Source organism: Plecotus auritus (assembly GCF_963455305.1).
Source record: "Plecotus auritus genome assembly, chromosome: 7".
NCBI lineage: Eukaryota > Metazoa > Chordata > Mammalia > Chiroptera > Vespertilionidae > Plecotus > Plecotus auritus.
Genome location: NC_137774.1, coordinates 35,883,960 through 35,905,822, shown reverse-complemented (window position 1 = coordinate 35,905,822; position 21,863 = coordinate 35,883,960). Strand labels below are relative to the sequence as shown.

Below are 21,863 nucleotides of genomic sequence, written 5' to 3'. Positions count from 1 at the left end.
TCCTGGAGCCCTCCAGCCCCACCCCACCCAGCACAGCCCTTTCTGTTCTACACCCATCTTTTCCCTCGAAGCCATCTGAACGGGGTCAGAGTTTAATAAATTCGGAAAAGTGCCGAAACCGGTTTGGCTCAGTGGATGGAGCGTCGGCCTGCGGACTGAAGGGTCCCGGGTTCGATTCCGGTCAAGGGCATGTACCTTGGTTGCGGGCACATCCCCAGTGGGAGGTGTGCAGGAGGCAGCTGATCGATGTTTCTCTCTCATCGATGTTTCTAACTCTCTATCCCTCTCCCTTCCTCTCTGTAAAATATCAATAAAATATATTAAAAAATATATAAATAAATAAATTCGGAAAAGCCAGCATTTGTGCTTTGTGTGGAGTGGGCTCGTGTAGCCCCAAGGCAGGGCCTGTGAACCTGCTTTGTTTCCTCCACCCCATGGCCGAGCAGGGGCACTTCAGCTGCCAGCAAGGGCCCGGCAGGGCTTAGCAGAGGAGGCTATTGAGGAGGTGATGAATGGGTGCTGGTTCAGGGAGTCTGGTCGCTGCTGCCTCTCCTGGGATCCAAATACAGCATGAAATAAACATGGGCTCTGACCAACTGGAAGTAGCGATGGGTGGAAGAAGGCCCCGGGGCTTCAAAAAGTGTCTGTCAATAACCGGCGCATGGCCGGTGCCTGGCTGGATTGGGAGGCGGTGGAGCATGTGCAGAGATGGCTCCTGAGGATGGGAGCCAAGACAGAGCGCCTGCGCTGACCCCATCTTGCAGATTCCCAGCCTGCAGGGCGGGCTCTCCTATATCCCAAAGGAGGCAGGCGACTGCTGGAGGTGGCCCAGCTGAAGGGCCCTGCCTTCTCACCCGTAAAAAGTCCTTTGCTCCGTCCAGCCCAACTTCATGAGACAGGCCTTGAGAGAGCGGGATGTGGGCAGTTTCCAGCCTTAGCACCCTCCCTGGCTGGCTGGGACTTCAGGTCAGAGCGTGGCCCCCAGCGGGATCCCTGTCATGGGAAAAGCTCACCTGGAGGGCCAGTGAGGCAGGACTGACCTAGCAGACACTCTGTAAAGCATCAAGGGCCTGGTTCCAACCCAACCCCAAGGGAAGGAGTGTGGACCTCGACCTTGGTGGCTGCAGAGAGGGCTCTGCCCTGGAAGTGCACCCTGCAGCTTGGAGGCCGCTGAGCGAGGAAGAAGGAAGGAGGAAGCAGCCAGGCAGGAGGTGGTTTTCCATGACATACCTTTTTACACCACACCTGTCTGTGAGCTCTTCCAGAAGTACCGTCACCCCAGACCCCAGGGCCCCCTTTAACATCCCCAAAAGCCCATCACTCAAGTGCTAAAGGTCGGCCCCTGGTCTGGCCCAGGCGGCACTCACCTCCCCCGCCACGAAGAACAGAAGCGGCGCCTCCTCCTCTTTGGCTTTGTACTTGGCGATGATCTTTTCAGCTATGGGCTGGATCAGCTGCTTGGCCGCCTCGGACTCCCCATCATCCTCAGAATCTGTGATGGGGAGAGAGACATGAAGCACAGGGCTTGTCAGCGAGCGGTGCCCCCTGAGGGCGCCTGCGACCTGGGTAGCCCCTGAATGGAAGAGGTTCCCTGGGACACAGGCCTTGCCTCCTGGTGCACGAGGGAGGTCACACAGCGCCCTCCTGCACTGAGCTCCCCAGGACAACTCACCTCACTGAGCAGCACTAATGCCCCAAGCAAAAGTGAGACTTTTCACTCAGTTCTTCACAAACCCACCTTGGGAGCTAAGCTTCCCCGAAGCCAGGACTTGAGGCCCCTGGTAGATTCTCTCTCTGTCACAGAATGAGATGCCGTGACCTCGGATCACTGACTTCCTAATGAAAATGGCAGAGGTGGTGGTGGTGGGTGGGACTGTCGTCTGATCAGCAGCTTTGGTGGCCACGGGGAGGCACAGCTAACAGCCCGACTCACCGGGGAAGGGACAGGCTGCTTCATGGAGACCACCCAATGAGGCTCCCCAGAGCCCCCTATGGGGCATCCCTTGCCTCCAAGAGCAGCCACACACGGGGGCCCCAGGGCTCACTCCCGCTGAACCCTGTGACTGAGAACAACAGTGACATCCCTGAGCTGCAGAGCTGGGGGGTAGGGGCAGCAGGTGCCAGCAGGCGACTTTCACCCAGAAATGCCACACAGCTCAAGAGGCCTGCAGCGAGCAGATTCTGTGGGACACTCTCTAATGAGCTCTGTGATGCTGGGAACTCGCCTTGCTTCTCTGGGACTCTCCACATCTGCAGATGGCCAGTGAGGTTCCCAGTTGTCCCTCAGTTCGGAATTGTTTCCCAGCCCTGGGACAAAGGTGTGGGAGCCTGTAGCAGGCGGGAAAACCCCAAGGCCATCTTTCCCTGGACACACAGCCTCTGTCCTCTAAGCACAGGACCAGCCTGCAGTCAATATGCTCAAGAATTCCCCTGAGTCTGTGTGTGGCCCCGTTCCCTGGGGGTCTCCAAACCAGACCTCCAGAGAACAGGGGTGGGATGTTGCACACATCCCCAATGAGTGGGTATGGCATCATCTCAGCCATGCTCCTAGGACCCAAAATTATTTGGAGCTGAGCAACGATTCCCCAGGAGAGGCTGAGTGGATCTTGGGCAGCAGTTGCTCTGTTCGCAAAAGGAATCAGAGTCACCTCACGGGGCTGCAGGGAGCCAAGAGTTGATCTTCCTGTGCCCTCCTGCTTCTCACAGCAGCCACCCACCGAGCGCCAGAGTGAGCCAGACAGGGGAGACCAAGAGGGGCAGTTGGCCACAGAGATGCCACCTGAGGCTGGGAGAGCCCCAGCAGCCCCGGCCAGCTGGCCAGAACACAGGTGACCAGCTGCAGCAGCCCCAGGGGAGCCTGAGCCCGAAGGGGCCCAGCCGGCAGCTGCAGAGGTGCGGCCCCGCCCCCTTCCAACAATGGGCCTGTTCATGGGGGCCCAGGGCCTGACCTATGCTTCCCAGCTGGCAGTTGGGAGCAGCTAGGAAGGAAAGCACAGCAGCAGCTCCCAGAACACCTCCTACGGCGGGGAGCCATGAATAAATCATTGGGGTCAAAAGCAAGGCTGCAGGGAGAGACAAAGGCCCAGGCTTCGCATTGTTCTGTGACAGAAAGAAGCTGCTGGGACAGACATCTCCCACTTGAGCTGGGTCGGTCCCGCCCACCCGGGGCCCACCGCTGAGCTTCATACCTACAAAAAGGACGAGGCAGGGGCCCTCGTTGAGCTGCACGGCGTTGGAGTCGGACAGTTCCAGCACGGGCTTGGGGTGCCACGGGAACTCCCTGCAGTCCTCGTCGTTCAGCACCTCCACCCGCCCCTGCCGCGTGATCACCTCCCCCTGCGGGTCCAGCACGATGAGGGTGGGGATGCCTGCAAGAGAAAGAGCTGGCGTGGCCACAGCCCGCAGGAGGGGCAGCTCCCACTCAGAGTTCACAGGAGGACCCAGGACGAGGTAGAGGCTCAGGAAAGCCTCAGGATGGAATCGGGCTCAGCCCCTGATCAGCCGCAGAACTCTGCTGGGCCTGCACACACCTTCTCCATGGAACCCTGAGCAAGTCCCTTCTCCCCTCTGTGCCCCGGGGTGGATGCCCTGCAGTTCCCACCTCATCCCACTGTGTAAAGATCAACGACTGTGTATTTAAGGAACATCGTACAGGGCCTTGCCACATGGAAGCAGTCGATAAATCCTAAACGAATCCCAAAGCAGCAGGAAACGCTGCCCCCACCTGCCAGGAGTCTAAACATAACTAATGGTGTGAAAACCGCTCCCAGGCAGTGTACAGACGCCAAACCAACACCAATCAACCATGCCACGGGGTCACACAAAGGTGGGGCCTGTGTCGGGGAGGAGCCTGGGGCAGGGGTGGCAGCAGGACAGGAGGAGGACAGCTGGCTGCCCAGGAGCCTGTGGCCCAACTCCAGCCCTGCTGCCTGGGGTGGGGGTCCCAATATCTGCTCTGAGGGGGCCAGTCCCTGGAGGGAGCAAGGCTGGGGTAAGAAATGCAGCACATAGCTCCCTGCAAGCCCCCCCCCCCTAAAGCTGCGAATAGAAAATCAGAGCCACCCCATCCTAGGTTCCAGCTGCATCTGGGTTTTCACCTCCCTGCTCTTTGCACCCGCTGCTTCTCCTCCAGCCAGGGCCACCCTCCACAACCACAGCCCACAGAGTCAGCCTCAGCCCTGCCCTTTGGGGACACTTGCCTCTCCAGCCCAGCTCGCACTAACCAGCCTCCTGTCCCCTGGAGCCGACCGGAGCTTTAATTGGACATGGGCAAGTGAAAGCCAGAGCAATTTAATATTTATAGATTTCAATGCATTCAGTTGGTAATTTGCTCCACTGACATTTTACTTCTCCGTGGGGGGTACACTGAGGTACCAGCAATATGGCCCTGATGTTTTTTAACCTGCTATGGCGGCCGGTGGCGGGCACCTGGTGGTGGGCCTGTCTTCAAAAGGAATGAATCCATTCTGTCCGCCGATGAGAAGTGGCTCAGCGTGTACGGGACAGGCCCCGAGGAAGCCAGGCTCTGCAGGGCAGCATTCTCATAGCAGCACAGCCAGTTCTCACGGGGCGTTAGGATGCAGAGCTGTCCAGGCCCTGGGGACTGTGTGTTGGAGCGCAGGAGACGGGTGTTTCCAGCCTCGTTTTCCCAGCTGCACATTATCTGCTCCCCCCATCCCCCCACCCCCCGCCTGGGTTTGTCCCCATCCCTGAGGATCGGGCTGGGCTCTGAGTCAGCAGCCTTACCCAAGGCTGGGGCTGGGGCCACAAGCCGCTGCAGAGGGGTGCCTCCCATCGCCATGCCCTATCTCAAGAATGCTTTGGCAACGTTCTTTAATCAGAGAATCAGTGTATTTCTTAAATTGGGCAATTGCTAGTGTTGGGTTAAACTGGGGCCCACCCACTGCTATGATTAGACCAGCAGCCGGCCCGTCTGTGGCCCACACGTGGGATGTCCAGTTGGTCTGTGGAGGGCAAGCAGACCCAGAGGACAGAGAAGGGAGGAAAAATAAAATCTGAAGGCAAAGAAGTCCACTTCCTGGTTCGGTGCCTCAGTTTCTCCAAGGGACTACTCTAAAGGGCCTTTTTTGTTACCATGGCTGCAGCTGTGCCTGTGGGGACCAGGGTGGCAAGACAAGGACCCAGAGCCTCCAGCTGGCTGCAGAGGAGCCCTCAGCTGATTCCAAGAAGGAACCGCTCCACTGGGCCTGCGTCTCCCCTCCCCTCCCCTCCAACGGTGGGAAAGCAGGCCCCGCTTGTATTTGGTGCTTCAAGCCCTGAAGCCCAAGTCTAAAAGCCCCAAATAGCCCGGCCGGTGTGGCCCAGTGGTTGAGTGTGGACCCATAAACCAAAAGGTCGCCAGCTCTATTCCCGGTTGGGGCAAATGCATGGGTTGAAGGCCCAGTCCCTAGTGGGGCGCATGCAGGAGGCAGCCAATCAATGTTTCTCTCTCTCCATCCCACTAAAAATCAATAAAAACATACATTCATTCATACATACATACATACATACATAAAAGCCCAAAATAACAAGGTACATGTGACTATATCCACAGACTTCAATCTGGAGGAGCCCATTTCTGGCACCGTGCCAGGACCCTTCCCATCACCAGATCTCTTTTTTTTTTTTTTTTTTAATATATTTTATTGATTTTTTTACAGAGAGGAAGGGAGAGGGCTAGAGAGTTAGAAACATCGATGAGAGAGGGACATCGATCAGCTGCCTCCTGCACACCTCCCACTGGGGATGTGCCCACAACCAAGGTACATGCCCTTGACCGGAATCTAACCTGGGACCTTTCAGTCTGCAAGCCGACGCTCTATCCACTGAGCCAAACCGGTTAGGGCCCATCACCAGATCTTGATTAGTTTGGCCCCAGAGTCCTAATGGCATGTGCTTTCCCCCAGGATGAATGAGTGGACAGGAGAGGGGAAGCCGGTGCATCTGCTCTGCGAGGCTCAGTAAACACTCCCCCGCCCAGTGCTCAAGCCTCATAGCAGATGGTAGGGAAGTTTGGCTATCCACCCAAGGCCACCCGGCCAGCAAGGGGCCGAGCTGGGACAGGAACCCTGGAGCCTGTTGTAAAAGCAGCTGCTCTTTCCACCGGGCCACCAGATGGCGGGGGCTCTCACAGCACCTGGGATGGGACTCCCGTGACTAGGGCACAGGAAGGGCCCTGAATCGACAGGTTGCTGCTCCACCCATCCCCCTCTTCCCTTTCCTCCCCAAGGCTGCAGGGGAAGGAGGCTGAGACTACAATCACCTCTTCCCTCTCCTCCCCCATCATGAATCCCTGCTCCCCCTGCCCCCTTCAAGCAGAGACTTCTAAGGAGAAAATAGGGCAGAGCCTCGAATGGGAAATGTAAAGGGAATGGAACATTTCTAGCCGGTGCCTTTATATGAATTAACTTCCACACCAGCAAGGGGCTTCACTGGAGGGTATGAAAGGGGGCAGCTCATCTCTGCTTCACTAACTCATCGTTTCCCAGCTGGGGTGGTTGGGGGGATAGTATGGCTAGAATTTTAAGGAAGATCTGGGCAAGTCGCTTAACTTCTGAGAGACTCATTTCCCCAGCTGTCAAACGGGGGTAACGATAGTTCCCTATCTTATTTGGTTGTTGTGAAGAATAAATAAGATGACAAGTATAAAAAGCTTTTTAAAGAAACCCACGCTTTTTAAAATGTGATTTCAGAGAGGAAGGGAGAGGGAGAGAGAGATAGAAACCGCATTGATGAAAGAGAATCATTGATTGGCTGACTCCTCAATGCCCCACACTGGGGAGGGAGCTCACAACCCGGGCATGTGCCCTGATCTGGAATCGAACCGGGACCCCCTGGTTCGTAGGTTGATGCTCAACCACTGAGCCATGCCAGCCGGACATAAAATGCTTTTTAGCAGAGTATCTGGTAAGCAGTAAGTACGCCATAAATATTAGGTCTTGTTATAAATAAGCTCGTCACTATTTTTTATCTTCCCTAAATTGATTATTTGGCTCATGAGAAGGCAGAGGTACAGGAGATTGGTGCCGCACTCTAGAAGGAGAAACAAACCTCCACGCTGGCTGGAGGGGCCAGCTAAAGAAGCAGAAGACAGCGACAACATCAGCACCGCAGCCTGGGTCCAGGAACCGTGAGCTGTCTGCCTGGGGCTGGCATCTTTTACTTGCAGCATCCTAAGCTTAACTTCTGGGCGTAGAACATCTACACCACCCTCCTAGACAGGGCTTCAGCCCCAAGCCCCCGCCCTGGGCGCTGTGCTGGACCACAAGCGGTGCCCAAGAATCGCCCTGACCATCTCCCTCCAAACCTACGGAGGAAGGAAGAACAAGGCCCAGGAAGCCCCTCCAAACTGTTTCCTCCAGGGATGTGGGAACCCCTTTCACGTCCCGCGTGGTTCAGGGTTCGGGTTCTGGAGGAGGCCACACACAAATGAAAGAAGACTAGAGAAAGATTAATTTGGGAAATGGGGGCCAGGCAGGAGCCCACCTCTAGTGGGAGGACTACCCTTTGCTTTGGCCTTGCCATCCCTTTTATTCAGGTTTGGGATACACCCATTGCTCTTAGGCAGGTAATTCCAGTAACAGGCAGATTATCTGATTATTTGGTGGGGAAGTTGCTTGAGCTACCATTGTCTCAATTAGATAGGGAGTGGTTGGCTCTGACCTTTCAGAGCTTCAAGGTTGACCAGCCTTCCAAGGTTCCTTGTCCACACCTTTCTAATTAGTGAGACAATGATCGGTTTCCAGCACAGGGAGGAGCCTCTTTGTGTTTAAAACAATCTCAAAGCCACGCGCTAAGGCTATCCCACCCTGTGGTTTGGTTGCGTTTCTACCGCCAAGGAAAGAGGGGGGCTGTTTTTAGGTATATGGTTTTTATTTGTTTCAGAGAGAAAGGGAGAGAGAGAAACATCAATGATGAGAGGGAATCATGGATCAGCTCCTTCCTGCACAGCCCCCATTGGGGATTGAACCCACAACCTGGGCATGTGCCCTGATGGAGAATCAAGCCATGACCTCCTGGTTCATAGGTCAACACTTAACACTGATCAACACTGGCCAAGGGGAAAGAGGGAGATTTAAAGGAGGAAGCAGTGGTTGGGACGTCTGGGGTGGAGAAGCCAGGAAGGCTGTAGCCCAGGGAGCTTTCTTTCTGTTTCTAGATGATCTGAGAGGCTGGGAGTAATCGCTCAAAGACTGTGGGAGCCGGGAAGAGAAAGGGGAGGAAAGCAGGCCCTGGGACAGGAGAGCAGGTCAGGGCGGGGGGGCAGGGTAAGATATTCTGCGACCACGGAAATGGTCATTGTGAAGACTGGCAGGACGGGAAATGTTTGGAATGTACTGTTACACAGCAGCGCAGAATACACCATGCTACATGTACAAAAACAACTATGGGTAAGTATGCATGTGGACAGAGACCAAAGGGGACTCGGAAAGTGAAAACAGTTGTGCTGGCGAGGCGGAATGTGGGTAAGTAAATACGTTTCAGTCTCCTTAAATGGTGCTATGATAAATGTATGAACATAAAATAAAAACCAAATGAGAACCAAAGGGTGGTGGGGGTGGGGTGATTCCATCCCTCCTGGCTCCCCTAAAGCTTGCCTTTGCTGAGAGTGCTATGGAGAGGAAGGAGGCAGCTGGTTTGTATGGTGGAGCTCAGAGAAACCCAAGGATTTCCAAGGGGTGGGTCAGGGCCTAGTTGAATGTGGCCGCGAGGCCCGAAAGCTGCTTGGACACATGTCTGTGCAGGTGACAGACACGAAGACATGTATGACGATGTTCTTGAAATACAGAAAAAGCAGCTGAAACCGGTTTGGCTCAGTGGATAGAGTGTCGGCCTGCGGACTGAAAGGTCCCGGGTTCGATTCCGGTCAAGGGCATGTACCTTGGTTGCAGGCACATCCTCAGTGGGAGGTGTGCAGGAGGCAGCTGATCGATGTTGCTCTCTCATCGATGTTTCTAGCTCTCTATCCCTCTCCCTTCCTCTCTGTGAAATATCAATAAAATATATTTAAAAAAAAAAAAGAAATACAGAAAAAGCAGGAACAACCAAGTATCCACGAGCAGTGGGACAGATAAATAAAGCATGGCACAGCCATACAATAAAATAATTCTTGGCACTGAAAAGAAATGAACCAGATATCAATATCAACAGGGATCAATCTTGGGAATGTAACGTTAAACAAGAAAGGCAAGTTGCAGAATGATACCACACCATGTCAGCGTTTAATAGACAGTCTGCTGGGTGTGTTTTAGAAGCATAAATATGTTGCTTCTAAAACACACCCAGCAGACTGTCTATTATTCATGGACTCACATATATGCTGTTAAAATATGAAAACATATTATGAAGATACACATTAAAGATACGGTAGAGCTGCCCCCCCAGGGGGGGGGGCGGGTTGTGTGGAAGGAGAAGGCACGCAGAGGAGTGAAAGGAAGCCCACCCCTGTCTGGGTCAACGCTCCCATTTGTTTATATTTGAAATACCTGAAGCAAAAGTGACAATTCCAGGTGGGTGCTTGTTACCTTACTCTTTGTCCTTTCCTGTTTCTTTGTTTGGATGTTCTCAGAATAAAGCAGGACAAACAGAACAGAACACAGAAGCTGCTTAGCAGGTCCCAAGGCAGCCCCCAGCCTCTGCCCACGGGGCCAGCTCCCCCAGGTCCATGGCCAGCTCCCCCAGGTCCACGGCCAGCTCCCTCATGGTCCATGGCCAGCTCCAGATAATGGGCACCAGCCCTCTGCACACGGAGCCCTCTGCACACTGAGCCCTCTGCACACGGAGCCCTCTGCACACAGAGCCCTCTGCACACTGAGCTCTCTGCACACAGAGCCCTCTGCACACGGAGCCCTCTGCACACTGAGCTCTCTGCACACAGAGCCCTCTGCACACGGAGCCCTCTGCACATGGAGCTCTGTCTACAAAACACACCAGCACTGGCCCCTCACCATCCACTGACTGAAAATTACATTCTCCAAATGCTTCGCTTCTATAAAAGATAAATAGATTCTGCCTCAAATCTATTTTTTGAAAGGGATAGGGAAGAGGGCAAAGGAAAGAGAGAGGAAAAGCAGAAGAAGAACAAGCAGGCAGCAGAGAAACGGAAGATAAGCAGGTCCTGGGAGAGCGAATGGCCCTCACACCACTGCCTCCTAGCCAGGCCTAAAGCGTCGGCTCCCCTGGTGGCAGGGCCAAGGTCCACTCTAGGCCCAGCTGCCTTCCCCAAAGGCCGGGGGCGCAGGAGGGGCGAGGAACAAAACCAGTCAGGGCCCTGGCCCAGGAGGGAAGGGGCTCTAAGCCTCCCTGCAAAGAGCATGGTGTTCCCTGGCAGCCAGGATTAGACAATTGCTGATGGGATTTGCCTTTTCCGAAGTGTGTCTAAACCCTTTTCTTAGAAAGGCCTTTTAAACAGCTTACAGGCAGCAAAGCCCGCAGCCTGCAAATGCGCTGGGAGTTGGGAGGCCCTCCAACTCAGGGCAACCCAGCTACTCCCCTAAAACAAAGGATATGGATGGAGGCCAAATGCCAGGGCCTCCGAACTCAGGTGGCCAGCTGAAGGCTGCTGGTTAACAGTGTGGGTTCAGGCCAGAGCTTTGAGGGAGCCAGTGACCTGAGCGCCAGCAGCAGCAGGACCTGGCCGCCCTGGTGAGCCACAGCAGACCCCACTGCTCTGTGAAAGGGGGACTTGAGGGTGATGGTCTCAAGATGTAGACTCTCCCAGCGCACCTGCGTGGATGCTTCAACAAACTTGGCACTGATGAAGGCCTCCTTCAGCATGCTGGGGACATGGGATCCAGGCACGCTCCAAGCCTGGCTCCCGAGATGCTGAGGGAGTCACTGAGGGAGACAGAGTTCTTTTTGCATTAACCAATTTCTTTGGGCCTGTTGGGACAACACAGGGATGCTCTGCCCTCAAGTACCTCCGTACACAAAGGGGCTGTCAGATCAAGTAAGGCACAGAGACAGGCCAGGGGGAGGTGGCTCACCGTGGGCAGGGGAGGGGAATGTACCTGGCACCACTCTGTGAAAGCGCCCCCCATCAAAGGCTTCAGGAGCAGAGCCCAGGACAGTCAGAGAGGGAGCGGGAGCGCTTCCACAGACAGCCCTGTAGGAGGTGCTGAAGACCAGATGCTCAAAACAGCAAGAGCCTCCCCTGACTAGAGTGTGCGTGTGCGTGTGTGTGTGTGTGTGTGTGTGTGTGTGTGTGTGTGTGTGTGTAATTTTAAAAAATATATAGTTTTATTGATTTCGGAGAGGAAAGGAGAGGGAGAGAGAGATAGAAACATCAATGATGAGAGAGAATCATTGTTCAGCTGCCTCCTGCATGCCCCACACTGGGGATGGAGCCCGAAACCCGGGCATGTGCCCCAACCGGGAATCGAACCCTGACCTCCTGGTTCATAGGTCATGCTCAACCACTGAGCCACGCCGGCCGGACAGTGTGTGGGATTTTGTAATATAATAATAAATAAATGTTTGGTCTTCATCCCCAGTTTCTGCCACAGAGCTCCCCAAACCCTTATAATTTCCTGCGTGATAAGGGGTGATAGGGGCATCTTTTGTTCTAATATCCTAACACTGGAGCTTCTAAGACCCCTGGAATCTGGGAGTGGTCAGTGTCCTTTTGTATGTTAATGAGATGACTGTGGGTGGGGCCCCTAAAGAGCTTCAGAATGGAAGCTAGTCACCAGAAAGGCATGATTAGAAGGCTAGAACATTCAGCTCCACTCCCCACCTCAACTCTCCCTCACCCTCCCAACACCCCCAAGTTCAATCTGTTGGAGCTAGAGGTTGAATTAATGACCAAGGGCCAGTGATTTAGCCAATCATGCCTATATAATGAAACCTCCATAAAACCCGCAAGTGATGGGTGCAGAGAGCTTCCAGGCTGGCGTGGCTCCATGGAGGTTGGTTAGGAGGATGGTGTGCTTGGAGAGGGCATGGAAGCTCCACCTCCTTCCCAGGAACCTTGCCCAGTGCATCTCTTACATTGGCTGTTCCTGAGTGGTGTCCTTTATAACAAACCAGTTATAATAGTAAGTAAAATGTTTTCCAGAATCCTGTGAGCTGTTCTAGCAAATTACTGGCGCAGAGGAGGGGCCACAAGGAATGCTGGTTTACAGCCTGTCAGTCAAAAGGACTGGGACTTGCAACTGGCATCTGAAGAGGGGGAGAGGCAGGCGGCCCTGTGGGGTCTGACCTGAACTCCAGGGACCTGGTGTCCGAACTGCATTGAATTGAACTGTATGTGTGTGACACAGGTGTCAAAGAACTGGTTGGTGTGTAGAAAAACCCCTACACATTTGGTATCATAAGTATTGGAATAAAAACAGCTCAGACTATACACACATATCTATAAACACACCAGTGGAATGACTTTGGAAGTTGTAACTACGGTCATACAAAGCTCAGGAAGTTTAGAACTCAATAAAAAATAGTTTTTAGTTTTGCGATGCTATGAAGAGTATGAAAGAATACACAACTCCTTCAAGTTCAAAGGTATTTAGAGCTAGGCTGGAGGCATTTAGATATTCTCAGAGGTAAAGAAAAGCAAAATTCAATTGAGGGATAATGCAGCCTAGGGCAGAGCTGCTGATTTCTAAGACTAGAGAGAAGAACTCAGGAAGGATCCCAAACCAGGGACTTGAACTACAAGGTGAAGGTGAAGACCGTCCTATTTGGAGGGCAAAGAGACAGCACTGTGACGAGGGTCATCCACATATGCAACCTCAATGAGCTGGGAAGAGACTTCCAAAATGATATAATTGGAAAGATACAATTATCTCCTTTATAAGTGAGCATCTTTCAAATACAGGAAGATCTAGAATTAAGTTTAGAAACGTGAATTAAACCCATGGTATTAATGTGTTTTGTGTGTCAAGACATCCACACAGCCCTGGCCAGTGTGGCTCAGTTGGTTGAGCCTTGTCCTGTGCACTGAAAGGTCACTGGTTCAATCCCCAGTCAGGGCACATGCCCAGGTTGTGAGTGCATGTGGAAGGCAACAAAGTGGATTTTTCTCTCTTTCGCCCTCCCCCTTCCTCTCTTCCTCTCTCTCTCTCTCTCTCTCTCTCTCTCTCTCTCTCTCTTAAAAATAAATAAAAGCCGGTTATTAAAAAAAAAAAAAAAAAAAGACATCTATACATATTTGGTATTTAACTTCTGCATTTGTTTTCATTTAAGCAAAGTGGCCCAACAGAATAATAGGTTGGTCCTGTGATTACAATATTAAAATGTGTTACTGATTCTGAGTTATGATTTTAAGTTAAAACCATATTAACAGTACTGTTCCATTTAGGAGAACTTAAGAATAGCCATATTTGTTAAGTTTAATTTACTAGAGTTAAAAGACTTAAGAACTTGGGAACATTTTGTCTTTCAGGTAAGCATTTTTTAAGATTTAAATTTATAAATCAATTTAAAATGTTTAAAGGAGTTTAGCTACGTTTGCAAGTGGGTCCCATTAACCCTACCCTGTACTCCCAATTCCTTTACTTTGCTTTGTTTTTAACTATAACACTGGCAACTCAACATACTACACTTTTTTCAAAAATATATTTTATTGATTTTTTTACAGAGAGGAAGGGAAAGGAATAGAGAGTTAGAAACATCCATGAGAGAGAAACATCGATCAGCTGCCTCCTGCACACTCCCTACTGGGTATGTGCCCGCAACCAAGGTACATGCCCTTGACTGGAATCGAACCTGGGACCCTTGAGTCTGCAAGCAGACGCTCTATCCACTGAGCCAAACTGGTTAGGGCCATTTTTTTCTTTATTAAAAAATATTTTTATTGATTTCAGAGGGGAAGGAAGAGGGAGAGAGAAATAGAAACATCAATGATGAGAGAGAATCACTGATTGGCTGCCTCCTGCACACCCCTTCTGGAGATTGAGCTCACAACCCAGGCATGTGCCCTGACTGGGATAATAACTGTTTGTGGGAATATAAATTGATGCAGCCACTATGGAGAACAGTATGGAGGTTCCTCAAAAAAAATAAAGTAGAACTACCATATGACCCAGCATATGGATAAATACTGGTATTTATCTGAAGAAAACAAAACATTAACTCAAAAAAAGATATGCACCCCTATGTTCAATACAGCATTATTTATGATAGCCAAGATATGAAAACAACCCACATGTCCATCAATGGAATAGTAAATAAATAAAAAGAAGATGTGGTGTGTACACACACACACACAAACACACAAACTGGAATACTACTCAGCCATAAAAAAGAAGGAAGTGTTGCCATTTGCAACAATATGGATGGTTCTTGAGAGTATTATGCTAAGTCAGAGAGATAGACAAATATTATATGATTTCGCTTAGATGTAGAATCTAAAAACAAAATAAACAATCAAACAACAAAACTCATAAAGAGAACAGACTGCTGGTTATCAGTAGGGAAGGGGGTCGGGGGTGGGCAAAATGGGTAGAGGGGTCAATTGTATGGTGACAGAAGGTACCTAGACTTACTGTGGTGATCACTTTGTACAGTATACAAATATCGAATTAAGTTGTACACCTGAAACTAATATCATGTTATATACCAGTTTTACCTCAATTAAAAAAAGAAAGAAAAAAGAAATAGCCCTGGCTGGGTAGCTCAGTTGGTTAGAGCATTGTCCCTATCCACCAAGGTTGTCCGTTTGCTTTCCAGTCAGGGCACATACAAGAATCAACCAATAAATACATACGTAAGTAGAACAACAAATCAATGTTTCTCTCTCTCTCTTTCTCCCTTCTTCTCTCTTTCTCAAGGCAATTTTTTAAAAAATATATTTTATTGATATTTTATTTTTTTAACATATTTTTATTGATTTTTCACCGAGAGGAAGGGAGAGGGATAGAGAGCCAGAAACATCGATGAGAGAAAAACATTGATCAGCTGCCTCCTTCACACCTCCCACTGGGGATGTGCCCGCAACCAAGGCACATGCCCTTGACCGGAATCGAACCCGGGACCCCTCAGTCCGCAGGCCGACGCTCTATCCACTGAGCCAAACCAGTTTCGGCCTCAAGGCAATTTTTAAAAATTTACCAAAAAAAAGAAAGAAGTATCTGTGAACTGGTCTCTGGGATTTCTCTTCCAGTCTAGCTTAAATGTCACTTCTGCACTGATCTCGCCTTAATCAAAAATTTCAAAAGGCCCGGCCGGTGTGGCTCAGTAGTTGAGTATCGACCCAGGAACTAACACGTCACCATTTTGATTCCTGATCAGGGCACATGCCTGGGTTGTGGGCTCAATCCCCAGTAGGGGGCATGCAGGAGGCAGCTAATCGATGATTCTCTCTCATGATTGATGTTTCTATCTCTCTTTCCCTCTCCCTTCCTCTCTGAAATCAATAAAAATATATTTTAAAGAAATTTCAAAAGGCTCTAAAAGTCCAAAGGGTCAAATCCATGGATCTCGGCATGGTGTTCAAAACGCTATACAATATGGCATCATCAGTCTATTGCCCATTCTCCTTCTAGTACACCATGGGCAACCTGCTCTGGCCATTGCCCTGAAATGTCCCAAACCTCTTATCTAAACCACATACATTCTGTAAGACCTGCTCCAAAGCTACCTCCTCCAGGAAGCCTTCCTGATTCAACAGTTCCAAGCAAGTCTCCTCCGAACTCGGATTATTCCATCATGTGGCCCTTCATTAAATGCCACCTTGATAAGAATGTTGTGTTGCTCTTCTATACTCATATTTCACTGTGCTTGAGTGCATCTCTGGTTTGACAAGGCCAGAGGCAGGCAGATCAAGGTCAGCAGGCCATGTCTGACAGGCTGCTCGCAGGAATGAGTCCCAGAGATCAGTGATCAACGTGCAATCGGCACAAAACATTGTGCCAAAGACTATAACCTTGAGAGCAAGGAAGGAGGCAGGGAGCTGGGACAGCAGACAGGTCCAAGCTGAAGAGAGACTAGAAGAGATGGCAGAGGAGTGTGGGCCATGGAGCCAGCAGCCGAGGAGCAGGGGGCGGGCCAGGTGCAGGGCTGGGCGGCAGTGCCGGCTCCCTGGCTGGTACTGGGCTCCTCATGAATCTCACATTCCTCCCCTGTGGCATGGCTGGCCGGCCGCCACTGTGCACAGAGCCTCTCCAGATCAGCTTCTGATCCTCAAATGAGGGCTCCTTGAAGTCAGGGACCACAAATGTACTTCTCATCCCCACACTGCCAGGGCCTTAAGAGACTGCGAAATGAATGCATCTCTGAAAAGTCTCCATTCTCCTCCTCCTCAGTGTGGTCACCCGCTTTCTGGCTGTCTCGGCCACACCTAACAACAGAGGCTCCTCCATCTGTAATATTTACATGTTGACTGCCGGAGAATCTGAAAGGAGAGTTCCCTTCTCTGCTTTCTGAAGGCAGACAGAAAAGAATCTATTTCATTTTTTAATCTACTTAAATATTTGTGTGTCCTGCCAACGGTCCACAGAAGGCACCCTCCAGCCTTAGTGGTGTGTCCAAAACTCGTGTTGGATTTTTTTTTTTATTGATTTCAGAGTGGAAGGGAGAGGGAGAGAGAGAGAGAGAGAGAGATAGAAACATCAATGATGAGAGAGAATCATTGATCGGCTGCCTCCTGCATGCCCCCTATTGGGGATCGAGCCCGCAACTCGGGCATGTGCCCTTGACTGGAATCGAACCCGGGACCTTTGCAGTCTGTAGGCCGACGCTCTATCCACTGAGCCAAACCAGCTAGGGCTCGTGTTGGATTCTTGAAGAGCTCACGATCTCTCTTATGAGATTGCTCTTCTGTGCCTATGCACCCCCACCACACACCCCAAAGGGTCCTCAAGCAGCATCTCACAGAGGACAGGGAGGGCAGGCTGCCAGCCTCAAACTGGCTGTGCATTACATATAGACCATCCTTCCGTAATGTATTAATTTCAGGTGACCCCAATTGGGGCAGCCTTGGCATTGACCACCAGGAATGCCTGCATCATGCTGGACCCCATGCCTAGGAAAGGGCAACTAAACTCCCCGTGGTGGAGAGAAAGAGATCCTGCCCCACGGATGGCACATGACTGGAAATGCGGAGAGGCCTCCAGGCCGAGCAGAGTGGCTCAGTGAGGCCCAGCGCAGTGGCTCAGTGAGGCCCAGCGCCTGGCTCCACTTTCTGGGACAGTGTCAGTCTTCCAAGCCCTCGTACAAAATGGCACTTATTTGATCAACACTTTTTACATCATTGTACTCTCTGCTCTTTAGTAATTTCCCTATGTACATCTCATCTTGTCCACTCAAGGGCAGCACCCTCTGGTTTCATATTTCCCACTGGCTCAGTCCCAGGCTAGCTGGAGCTTGAGACATAGAATCCTATGCGTTTAAATCTACTCCATCTTTTTTTCCAAAAGGGATTTGAGGTGGCTTAAAAATTGCATGATATAATCTAATAAAAACAGATGAAAATATACTCCTGAAGGGAACACAAGAAAGGAAGAGGAAACGAAGCTAGGGTCAAGGACACACACAGAAATGGTCAGTTTTGCAAAATCACTGAAGTGGTTACAAATTCAGCTCTGGGTTTTCTAGGGGCTGAAGCAAGAATCGTGGTCCGTAATGAAATTCCAAGTATGCAAATATGAAAGAAATAACCAAAAAAAAAAAAACAGAAATCCACCAACTGTTCAAGAGAAGCTCAGTCTTTGCTGGGTGCTCCGGGATAATTTCCTGGGCATAAATTCCTACAAGTGGGATTTTTAAATGAAAGGCCTTATAGATTTTTTTTAAAGGCCTCTGATGGATACTGCCAATTGCTCCCTTGAAAGGTTGTCCTATTTACATTCATTCCCAGCAGTCTGCTCTCTTCCCTACACTGGAGATTTTTTTTTTTTTTTTTTTTGGTGGTGGTCGGGGGGTAGTTCTTTGCAAATGTGATAAAGATACAAATTCAGTGTTTTCATCCGTAATTCATAAAAGTAAATTATACTGAATATTTTTTTATATCCATTCTGACACTATACATAGGACAAATTGCCTACCTTATATCTTTATTGTCTAAATTGTCTTTTTTAATAATCCTCACCCAAGGATATTTTTTCCATTGATTTTTGTGGTTTTTTGTTTTCTTTTAGAGAGTGGAGGGGAGGAATGAGAGGGAGAGGGGGAGGGGGAAAAGAGAGAGAGAGAGAGAGAGAGAGAGAGAGAAACATTAATGTGAGAGAGAGAGAGACATCAATTGATTGCCTCCTGCATGTTCCCGACTGGGGGCGGGGATCAAAGCTACAACCAAGGTATGTGCCCTTGACCGGAAAGCGAACCCTTGACCCTTTGGTCTGCAGGCTTATGCTCTAACCATTGAGCAACTTTGGCCAGGGCTAAATTGTCTTTTCTCTCTCTTTTGGACTGGTATCTGGAAAGAGCTCTTTTTCTATGAAGGATATTGACTCTTTGCCATCATGTTATTAATATTGTTGGTTACCTTTAAACTTTTTAAAAAATATATTTTTATTGATTTCAGAGGGGAAGGGAGAGGGAGAGAGAGATATAAACATCAATAATGAGAAAGAATCATTGATTGGCTGCCTCCCACACAATCCCCCCCTGGGGATCGAGCCTGCAACCCCGGGCATGTGCCCTTGACTGGAATCGAACCTGGGACACTTTGGTACGCAGGCCAACACTCTATCCACTGAGCCAAACCAGCCAGGGCTGTTTTAGCTTTTTGACACCTAAAAGTTTATCTTTTTTAGGTTGTAAAATCTAATTTTCCCTTTTTTTCCTGAGCTGGTCAGTTAAATATTTATTAAGTGCCTACTATGTGCCAAACATTGAAACTTCCAAATTTTACTGATAAAAGAAGTTAAGTAAGTTGCTCAAGGTCATTCAGCAAGTATTTGTTGAATGAATGAATGAACGAATGAATGAATGAAGAGATCAAGTTTTACTTATCCCCAGGAAGTAGCAATTCAACCCTCTGCTCCCCAACAAAGCACACCTGAGCTTTCAGTCTCTCTGCAAGCGGAGTGCTGGAAGGAAACAAGCCTGTGACGTCTCCTTTAAGTTCCCCAAGCAACTTGGTGATTTCCTTCTAGACCAGTAAACAAAGTCATGTCACTCGACTCCTCTTTGGAAAGGGAACTGCTCTCATCTTTTTTATTAATAGGAGGATGAGCCCCTAATATTCTCAAAAAATAATAGAGGTAGCTCTGGCCGGTTGACTCAGTTGGTTGGAGCATCGTCTCGTGTACCCAAAGGTTGCGAGTTTCATTCCCAATCAGGGCACATGCCTAAGTTGTCGATTCAATCCCTGGTCGGGGCGCATGCGGAGGGAAACTTACTGATGTTCTCTCCCATATCCATGTTTCCCTCTTTCTCTCTCTCTCCCTGTCTCTCTAAAATTAGTAAGTATATCCTTGGGTGAGGATTTAAAAAAATGAACAGACCTAGACCAGTGGTCGGCAAATCACAGCTCGCGAGCCACATGCGGCTCTTTGGCCCCTTGAGTGTGGCTCTTCCACAAAATACCACGTGCGGGCACGCACGTAGAGTGCGATTGAAGGAGTACCCTAATTAAGTTAATAACAATGTACCTACCTATATAGTTTAAGTTTAAAAAATTTGGCTCTCAAAAGAAATTTCAATCGTTGTACTGTTGATATTTGGCTCTGTTGACTAATGAGTTTGCCGACCACTGACCTAGACTATTAATACCCAAGGTGTGGTCCTGGACAGCAACGTCAGCACCACCTGGGGCTCCCTAAAAACGTGGGCCACCCCAGACCCACTGAATCAGAATCTGCACATTCCCAAGATCCCCAGGCAATTCTTATGCACATTTGAAATTGAGAAGCACTGATTTAAAATAAAATGTTTTTTGAAACTTTAGCTCCAAACAAAGCCATATATGCTACTGCAAATGGTGAAGAAAAAGATGAAAGAATCAGATGAGTTCCCCATAAGCTGTGGAATTTGTAAGAAAAGCTTATTTTTTTTCCACTCCCCATGTAACTAACACAAGGAGCACTGAGAATGCAAACATTAGCTGCACCCATCGAGGGCCAGCCAGGCTCTGGCACTGCTGATACAAAGAGGATGAGTTTAACTCTTCACAGGCTAGTTAAGTGCTTTGCCAAGAAAACACCTGGCTGGGTGGTACTGGACGGAGGTAATTACATAGTAAAGAACAAAAACCCAGTTTGCTTCACTAATAATCATTGTTTCTGAAAAACACGATCAATACTCCAAGTCCTAGTTTGCAACACTCTCAGGAAATCAACTGTCTCACCTAAGGTAATACCCACTCAGCCCTCACCATTATGCTACAGGAATCATGAGAAGTGCTTTACATACATTATCCTGTAAGTGTTCCCAGCAAGTCTTGTGGCAGCGATTTAGCACACCCGTTTCACAAATGAGGAAACTGAGGCTCAAAGCATCTGAGTGATGGAACCAGACTGCTCTCAGGTCTGTTTGAGAGTAACACCCATGGGATGGGGTTATGGCCAAGTCACTGGGGAGCATGTGAGGGGGAGGAGTAGCTTCCTCCCCTCTAAAAGTACTTTGCTTAAAAAACAGCTTCAATGAGGTCTAACCTACATAATGTAAAGTTCACTACATGTCATTTTGAAGATGGTAAAGCAAGTGAACATTCATGGAAATAAAAAAGTTCTTTTCCCTCTGAAAGGAAAGCCAAAGATGTGGTGAGCCGGGATGAGGTTTCCCAGAAGTGCCCTGGAGTGGGAATGCCTACCTTGGATTCCATACAGCCGGTTGAGGCGTGACCGCCGGGCCTCGTCGGTGTAGGGGACAGCGAGCCAGGGCATCTCACTGAAGTACTGTTTGAATGAGTCCTCTGACCTACAGAGACACACATGGAAACAAGGCTCTATTACCCCCGAATGCACCACCGCTGGGTCCTCCCCACCTTCCACCAAGCTGTGCCCAAGGCTCTGCAGATGCAGAGGCATCTGATCATGTTCAGACACAGAAGGGGTCATTCTGTCCACTCTGGTGTACGTTGGGAAGCATATGCCTCCATAGGGTTGGTAGATACCAAACGACAACGCCAGGCCATCTCAACAGCTTGCTCCCCTACATCCTACTAGTTTAACTCATGCCCAACTTTTCTTTTCTTTCTTAAAGTATATTTTTATTGATTTCAGAGAGAGAGGGAGAGGGAGAGAGAGATGGAAACATCAATGATAAGAGAGAATCATTGATTGGCTACCCCCTGTATGCCCCACACAAGGGATCGAGCCTCCAACCTGAGCATGTGCCCTGACCGGGAATCGAACTGTGACCTACTAGTTCATAGGTGGATGCTCAACCACTGAGCCACTGCACCCAGCCCAACTTTTCATGTTCAACACAAACAGGTCTTAACACGTTTTTATAAGAAGCCTAGATGTTCAGACACTGCATTTCCTGTGACACTTTTGTATAGTAACAGTGGTGTGTACAGGACCACACTTTTAACCAATCATAGACACTATGATGCCACATATTAGAAATTCCAGGAATGACCAATCTAACCAAGCAACAGCCAAGAAAGCAGATTAGGGGTACCTTGAAACTGGGGCTTGGGGATGAGAACTGACCAAGGAGAGGCATGGGAGTCTTCTGAGTGATGGAAATGCTCTCTGTTGTAATTGTGATGCTTATGTGCATACGCACATTTGTCAAAAGGCATTGAACTGTGTACCTAAAATGTCTGCATTTCATTGTATGTCAATTATACTGCAATAAAGTTGATTTTTAAAAAAGCTTTAAACATGTTATTACTCCACCTGGCATGCTTCCAGCTTGTCCCCACTCACAGGCACTGAGATGGAAGCCAGGGAGCAGGGGGAGGGACCACAGCATGAAACAGCACAGATGTCAAGGCTACCTCAGCGTATAACATGCTCTCCCTGTGCTGGCTC

The 21,863-nt window shown here is 49.6% G+C and overlaps 1 protein-coding gene across 1 annotated transcript in view; it reads right to left on the bottom strand.

Annotated features, from left to right (window-relative positions):
- Positions 1–21,863, bottom strand: part of NXN (nucleoredoxin) — a 154,726-nt gene that overhangs the window by 3,351 nt on the left and 129,512 nt on the right. Inside the window, exons 5-7 of the mRNA XM_080681606.1 lie at positions 20,693–20,799; positions 3,189–3,368; positions 1,368–1,492 (exon numbers count right to left, since the gene is read on the bottom strand). Coding sequence (XP_080537732.1) covers positions 1,368–1,492; positions 3,189–3,368; positions 20,693–20,799 — 412 coding nt within the window. The remainder of the gene's footprint in view (positions 1–1,367; positions 1,493–3,188; positions 3,369–20,692; positions 20,800–21,863) is intronic.